General features: G+C 38.5%; 1 protein-coding gene across 2 annotated transcripts in view; it reads left to right on the top strand.

Moving 5' to 3' along the window:
- The window catches only part of KCNJ6 (potassium inwardly rectifying channel subfamily J member 6), a 159,296-nt gene extending 155,896 nt beyond the window's left edge, over positions 1-3,400 (top strand). For both annotated transcript variants that reach the window (XM_020789349.3, XM_020789351.3), the window contains one exon: positions 1,821-3,400. In XM_020789349.3, the coding sequence (XP_020645008.1) occupies positions 1,821-2,164 (344 nt within the window). In that variant the 3' untranslated portion in view covers positions 2,165-3,400. The remainder of the gene's footprint in view (positions 1-1,820) is intronic.
- The last annotated feature ends 4,713 nt before the right edge of the window (positions 3,401-8,113 follow it).

The raw sequence follows: 8,113 nt of genomic DNA on the forward strand, positions 1-8,113 counted from the left end.
TTAACTCAGTTGACTCCATTGACTATGTTGCCCCACACAAGGTAGCACAAGCCCAGCGGAGCTGTGGCTGAGAAAGGGGGGGAGAGTTACCTTCCTTCTGTCTTCATAACCTTCACTCCTATGTTCTCCCCTCACATTGCAGCTATCTCCTTACTTGCAACTAAACTGGTAAGCCTTGATTTTAATCAATCTGTAGCATGTGAGAAGAGAATCTGCTTTCCATGTCCCTCAATAGAAGAGCAGAGAAAGTGTGTAATTTATAGCTGGTTGGGCTACAAGGGGCTGTTTGCTGTGGGGACAGGATGTGCCCAATGGGCTGTCACACACATCCCAACAGATCCTTTGTAGCCTGACCCACCCGACACCCAAAACAGCCACTCTGGACGGGCCCATAGTCAATATGCACCAGAAGTGACTTGATGGCAGATAGCATCTTTGAATTGTTTTCTTAGTTACAAAAGAATTGTAGAACACAAACATTACTTTCGGAGCTTAAATGAGTGAGCTTCAGAATATTAATTCTCTATTTTTAAGTATCTTTTAAAATATTGTTATACCAGAAATAGAAACTCTTTTTAGTGTCTATTTGGCTGGGAAGGAATTTAAAAGTCTCCTGATTTGGTTCTAACTGGGTCAGAAGTTCAACTCCCCACCCAAACTTGCAAGAATGTTACCTTTATTTCATGCTGAAAAGAAAACCAGACTCAGAGGGGGTTTTTTTTGTCTCTCAAATGGCTTTTTTCAAAATTAGTATTACCCCCCTCCTAAAGCATACAGAGTGGTCGACCAGACCAGATGGGTGGGATATAAATCAAATCAAATCAAATACATTCCTTTCCCCCTCCAAAAAAAAATTAGCCAGAACTAATCATTCTCTTTCATGATGAGCAAGTTGGATCTTTTCTGTGAATTTGATCTGTTTTAAATCTGCAGGAAAAATAGTCAAGGATGTCTGCAGGGGGGTAAAATAGTTTTATTTTTTAAAAATTGTAACTCAAAAACTGTTTCCCCAAACATCAGCAAATTTGGCATAGATGAAGAGCAGACTATCTGCTACATTTGTGTCAAGTTTATAACTCTCTGTTTGGGGCATCCCTATTTTTTGAGTTAGCTTATGGAATGCTGAATTGGGCTGTCACACAATAATTTAGGATAGTTCAGATCTGAAGTTACTAATAATGCCCCTCGAAATTTGTATTTTATTTTAATTTTTTACCTCCAAAAAGTGACAAGAAAGCTAGCACAAACTTTACTCATTATATTTTCAGTGGTTGTTTTCTTTTTAAAAATGGTTATGATACCCTTGTTATCCTCAACACCAACATTCTCATGCTAGCACTAGGGGATTCCAGGAGTAGCTTTCCCAAATTTCTGTTTTTTAAAAAATATTTAGGACATTATTGTATAATAACATAAAGCAAAGAATTCCTTTTCAGATGTCTTCTTTGATAAACTTTGAGACAGAAGAAACAAACCAATAACATGCAAGCTTGATTAAGTTGATGGTGAAGGTGCTACAAGACTCTGTCCTTAAACAACAGGAGTACTGAACAAAGAGATAATATTGTTCAAATTGGACAAAAGTGCAGTTAGCAAAAAACTCTGTTACCATTGCACAATAAAAGTATGGGTATGGTCATGTTAGTCTGCTAAGTAATATATTCACTCAGCATTTTCACGAGTGATATTTCTTCCATATAGCAAACATTTACTTGCTTAAGAAGGACAAGGGTATTCAACTACATGTCCTTCCGAGGTGTACATTTGGCTGCTGCTGGGAACTCTTGATACTTCTAATTTCACTTTTCTTTTCTTCCCAGGGATGACATGTCAAGCTCGAAGTTCTTATGTTACCAGTGAGATTCTTTGGGGTTATCGATTTACACCTGTCCTCACTTTAGAGGATGGATTTTATGAAGTTGATTACAATAATTTCCATGAAACATATGAGACCAACACTCCATCTTATAGTGCCAAAGAACTCGCAGAAATGGCCAGCAGAGCCGAATTGCCCCTCACGTGGTCTGTATCCAGTCAATTAGACCAGCATGCTGAAATGGATCCTGAGGAGGAAGAGGAGGAGGAGGAGGCCGCCAAAATCCATGAAGAACAAACTGAAAGGAATGGTGATGTAGCCAACCTAGAGAATGAGTCCAAAGTGTAGACCTTGACAATAAGATGGAAACCCACCAAGCTTTCTTTTTAAAGGGGAGGAAAGAAGGGGATACATATACTGTATAAGTTGTGGAAAACTGCCTGCCTGCCCATAAAATGAGCAAAGATTTGGGTTAAAGCTGCAATATCCATTATTTTACAATGTTACCATTGTTCAGTTTTTAACCAGGAAAAAAACAAGTGGTATTTCGGTATGCAACTATATGGTTCAGGATTGGTTTTCACTTTTACAATAAAGGGCATATGTGTATTAACCTGGGCCAAAAACAATGGCGTGACTGTAAGTGATGTTCATGTCCTGAGCTTTAACTCCAGCTTTTTATATATTCTCCCAGATAGACTTGAGTGAGATACCTGCATTGCAGCTTTAAGACCCAAGAAGAGCAGAAAGATCTGCAATTCAGTTATATACTGTACATATGCCTTATGTAATTTCTTCTTTCTCTTTAAGTTCAGTAATAAACCCAGCATGTACAAAAGTACTGTAGTAAAGGACTTCTAAATAATGTATATATGTGTGTAATTAATGTAGGTTTAGATCTATAATTTAGAAAATAATAGGATGCAAAAAAAACCCCCACACACAAACAAAAAAAATCCAAAACTCGCTATGGAAACAGTGTTTTTGTTCTAATACCAGTTTATTTGGCACCGTGATATATCTGGCCTGTTTAATGCATGCCATTTTCCTCATTCTACCAGACTGGCAGCTGTTTAGAGTACCTCACTGTTTTCTCAAGCGACGATTTAGCTAACTCTAAAAAGCCATAGGTCTGGGGATGAGGGTAGAGAAATTAACAACATGATTCCTGTTATACTGTGAAACTGTTTACAACATGATCTTGTTATTTGTAATGTTACATAGTAAAACCATGGTTATTTGGGCAGTGCAGCTATAGTTACAGTTATGGCTGATTCGTGTCAAAGGTGAGAATGTTTCTGTATGGCATTTGTCTATATGAGACGTATGTGTGTTGAGCTACTACCCTTTAAGTGCAATACTTTGGAAAAGTTGGTTTTCCAAACCGTTGAGTTGGGAAAAAAAACTAGACAGACAGACAGATAACCTATATAAGCCATGGAAACTTTTGAATGTTGTACATCATCCTGCAGAGACTGTCTTCACCTGAAATTCTGTTTGAAAAAAAAGTTGAATTTCTGCTGAATTTCATTATCATAATAGGTACTTCATAATGTCTTGAGTATTCCCCCAAAGATTTGCACCCCAGGGCAATCCTTAGAAAAGCATCTGTTAAGAGATACCAGCTTGTTAGTCTCACACTCATGTAGTTCCTGTGATGTTAGCAAGCACACTTTGTAGGCCTCATTCTGCCATCTTTACTTATAACGAGTAGTGCCTTAAGTGATTTTCAGTGTCATATTTTCACAGTGGTTGACAACTGCCAACGAGAAGACACAATCCCATCTAAAGGCAATCCTGCCCACCCTGCCACCAGTGCATACACTGTGACTGGACCATCTGTCCCAGTCCCTGAACTTGTAAAGGCAGGGGTGGAGAACACACAGCTGTCCATGTTGTATGACTACAGCTTCTCTTATCTCTCACCACTAGCTGTGCTGGCTAGGGGTGATGGGATGGGTGGCCAGCTAACAACCTCTGCAAGGCCACATATTCTCCATTCTTGCTATAAGTCACAACATGCCGAGTTAAATAATGACTTCATTGTCCTGGCCTGGATCAGCTATTTTTCATAGGACTTTGCCCTGTTTTCTTCAATATAGTACTATTCCAGGGTCATGCATACTTGCAAATATGTTTCTGTTAGACTTTTTCAGCCCCAATGAAGACATTTATCATGGACTAATGCATGAGTAATATCCACTTAGCCTCTCCTACTGATGAAATGAAGTCCATCTGTGCAGCCGGGAAAGGGCTGAAACAGCTTTTCTCTTCCATGTGCTCCAATGAGTCTCTCAACCCTCAAGGACAGAAATAAGGTCCATGAAGGGCCCCGCAGGGAGGAGGGATGGAGAAAGTCCTCTTGTGTGGTGTTTGATCTCACCTGATAGAACGAAAATGGCAACAAAATGGCAGCTCGCCCAAGCATTCATGGATAAGAGGACACCCTTCCATGATGACCCACCAATATAGTATCAGACTTAAAGGTCCTTTCTACATAAACATGTATGCTAATTAAATCATTAGACATTCCCAAGATCTATTATTATTGATCTCCCACTAAGAAAGAAAAACATACTTTGGCGCCTCAACCTCAAAAAAACATCAGTAGCAAGTGTGCCCCAGCACTAGCATCCACCAGGCTTCTTTCAATGTAATATTTGTGGCTTACCTTTTGAAGTCATCCCCCAAATGCAAATACGTTCAGATTACTTCAAATGTTGTTTGTTGACTCTGGTCCAACATAATCAGTCAACATCTCTGGCACATGGAATTAGTTCTCCTCAGTTATACAAGATAGGAAAATTGTTGGATTACAGTTCATGTCAGTTCAGCACCATCAATGGGGAAAGTTGATAGGAGTCAGAGTCCAACAACATCTGGTGCTCCCCATTTCCTAGTTCAACATGATGCCATGCATTAATATTCACTCCATTCAGACCACTATACCTTGTCTTTACCACAGAAAGAGTTTGCGCCTTCTCCTCATCAATGCTGTGCTGCTGAACATTTCTGCACGGCAATGTAAGGATGTGCCTGCGAACAGCCATGTTGGGTGACAGCATACTGATGCATAGCCCAAACTTGTCACAAAATACTGGATCTGAGAAATGGCATGTAACGTGACATGGTACTGGGCATAGAACATCTATAATCCCAAAGGCAAGAATTTCCTCCTAGGGTAAAGTAAAAAGGAGAAGAGACTTTTTCTAAGGACAGCAACAGGTCCTTAGGCTATTTGTGGTTGTGGAAATCTCTCAACATAGAAACAAAGCAGCCAAGCTCAGAAACATTCATCCTGAATTTGCCCCACTGAATTTGGTAGCATTCAGTGTCCAAAGAAAATACTACTCAGTCAGAGTAAGGTTGGCAGAAGAACAGTATAAACAGAAAGCACTCTTTGTGACTCCATAGCGCAAATGCCCATACCTATAAAATGAGACATTGCCCTCAAACAGGAAAACAAATTAGTATAGCCTTAATTTTTGCGCTTAGGTCTTTGTAATCTGGACAAAAAAGTATATTGGGAAGAATCTCAAGTATCTTTTGTACAAAATTGTATAAAATCATGTTTTAAAATATGTAACTCAGGAGAACCTAGAAGGCAGGCAGAAATTTTGCACTGTGATAGGTCTTTCATATTAATCTCATGTTCGTGCTGCTGATTTTTGATCAGTACAATTCCAGTTATTTCATTTTTATCAAGTGACTATGTATGTAATTTGCAAACACTAGAAGCTGTGCTTACTTCTGGACTAAAAAGCTCAACCACTGAGCCGGTCTGAGAAAGCCCTGCTACACCTATGCTTGTAAAACCGGTCACTTCTTTTCTGGTCACTTCACAAAGAAGTGAACTCTGTTCAGATTTTGGGAAAGTTACTTTTTAAAAAAATTACAGCTGCCAGAATCTCCCAGCCAGCATGGCCAGTGACATCTGGGAACTGTCATCCCTGAAAGTTACTTTTTCAAGCTCTGCCCCTATATGGCATTTGCCATCTTGACAGTTCCCCAAGGAGTGGTTGTGTGTCTTTATAGATCAGTTTGACAAGTTTCGTCAGGAAAATATAGACCTTGCTTATTTCTTTCATGTCTGTTTATGAAATAAAACTTGTTTCATTGTAGATGCGTTGATAAGTGATTGAATGCCCTTTGTACGTTGTCATGGTGTCAAAATATGCTAATTATTTATGTTTATACCGCTCACCCTGACCCCTAGTAGCACTTTGTTATGTGCATCTAGTAGCCTGAGGTGGAGGTTCATAGTCTCATTTTCCACGAGATCCAACTTCTGTATTAGATTCTGTGGGGACTGGATGGTGGCCCCAATCACATCTACATCAGTTGTGCATGTAGATGTCTTAAAGGCTGTGCTTGGGGCCACAAGGGGTGCTGAAACAAAGACTTGGGTTGCAGAGATTTATAGAAAAGGAGCTGTGATAGCCACCACAGTGGTTCATATTTAAAGGAGATCGGGGCAGAAAACACAAAGAGGTGAATATACAGCACATGTCTCAAACATTTCAGAGAGTAGTGGCTGGGGCGTAAAATGTGTCATCTTGGAGCAAAATGCTTTGGTCAAGAGCTTAGAAGTTACATGTTGAAAGTAAGGATGTTAGTCCCAATGCATTTATTTTTTGTAACAAAGCAAAGCGTGCTGCTTATATACCGCCCCATAGCACTTCAAGCACTCTCTGGGCGGTTTACAAGTTAAATATGCAGGCTACACATTGCCCCCCCCCAGCAAGCTGGGTACTCATTTTACTGACCATGGAAGGACAGAAGGCCCATATTGTTACTTTTTAATGTTTTAACAATAATGGTGTAAATGTTTCAGTTTCAAATGAAGAAAGAACTGTTTTGCAAAACGTTGTTTTGGGAGGGCCTTTGGAGCTTTTTACCATTTTTAAGTGAAACTTTTGTTATACAGTATATATTTTAAATAACATCAACAGTAACATGTTAATGTCATGAGACCTTTGGGTAGTGTGGGCGGCATATAAAATAAATAAATAAATAAATAAATAAATAAATAAATAAATAAATAAATAAATAAATGTCATGTAACCTTACTTATTCCTTGTGAGTAAGGCATAGGTTTATGAGTAACATACTGTATTAACAAAAAAAGAAAAAAGAAAGAAAGAAAGAATGAGTAACACCTTATGTTTGGGAATAATGTTTCCAAACTCTGTTGTCTCCCCATACCTCCAGGCACGACTTAAAAAGATTGAGAATGAAGTGTCTTCCTAAAATTACATGGCAGGGCATTAGCATATATTTGCCTTTTTAATGAAAGCCTTTGAGGAAGGGCAGGTTAGAAAGCAGAAGAGGAAAACTGTTGTTAAGAATTCCAGCATAGCTGTTGACAGTTTGCTCTGTTCTTGAGAACCCATGAGAAAATGAAAGGAGGAAATAATTACAAAAAGAAGTTATCTTTGGGATAATCAGCTTTTTGCTCTTCTAATTTTGGGAGTGCTTTCTCTATCATTGATCTGGGCAAGATCGCTATGATTTTTTTGGGAGGGGGGGGTTTAAAAGCGTGCTGTGAAAAATGGATCTGAAAGCCCTCTTAAGCTTCGTTTGTGTCCTTCAGCACAGAAAAATAAACTCCATCTTCTGGCACATGCATGTGTAAGCTGTAATGTTGCAAGTGAGGCACAAAGCTTAATGTGTCTCTCAAACTGTCTTTGTTATTATCAATGATGCATCCAATGTAAAGTTTATGGAATCTCACTTTTTGTAATATAAGCTTAAAAAATAATCTGACTTTCCAGTGCTTTCAGTGGGGAAGCTTCGTCAACATTTTGTACTAAGAATGTCCCACACACTTCTATTTTTCTACAAATGACTGATTAAGGAGTTTAACAATGTATTTTGTGCTGATTATTTCCACTGAAATGTTGAAAAACAGAAAAGAATGGAATGCTGTTAATCAACAATGGATTTTCAAAGCTGATCACAATGAGTGGCGTTTTTCATTCTTCGGTATATATGCATCGACTTGACAATGTGATAACTTTTTTATTGTTATTGTCATTTATGGAAAGACTTATATCCCACTTTCACATGGCTCAGATATGGTTCATAATTCAAACTGCGTAATTTATAATCCACTAGAACATTTTGTAAAAACCTAAAAGACAGAAGCCTGACATTTAAAAAACACAGAACTGAGACAGGAATAAACAAAATCAAAGTGGCAAATGACATGATTTAGAAAAGTTACATTTTTGAAAAACTAGCAAAATTTCCTGCTAACATGCCCACTAACATATTCAAGTGCTGAAAAAGAGACTT

This window comes from Pogona vitticeps, chromosome 3, assembly GCF_051106095.1.
Source record: "Pogona vitticeps strain Pit_001003342236 chromosome 3, PviZW2.1, whole genome shotgun sequence".
NCBI lineage: Eukaryota > Metazoa > Chordata > Lepidosauria > Squamata > Agamidae > Pogona > Pogona vitticeps.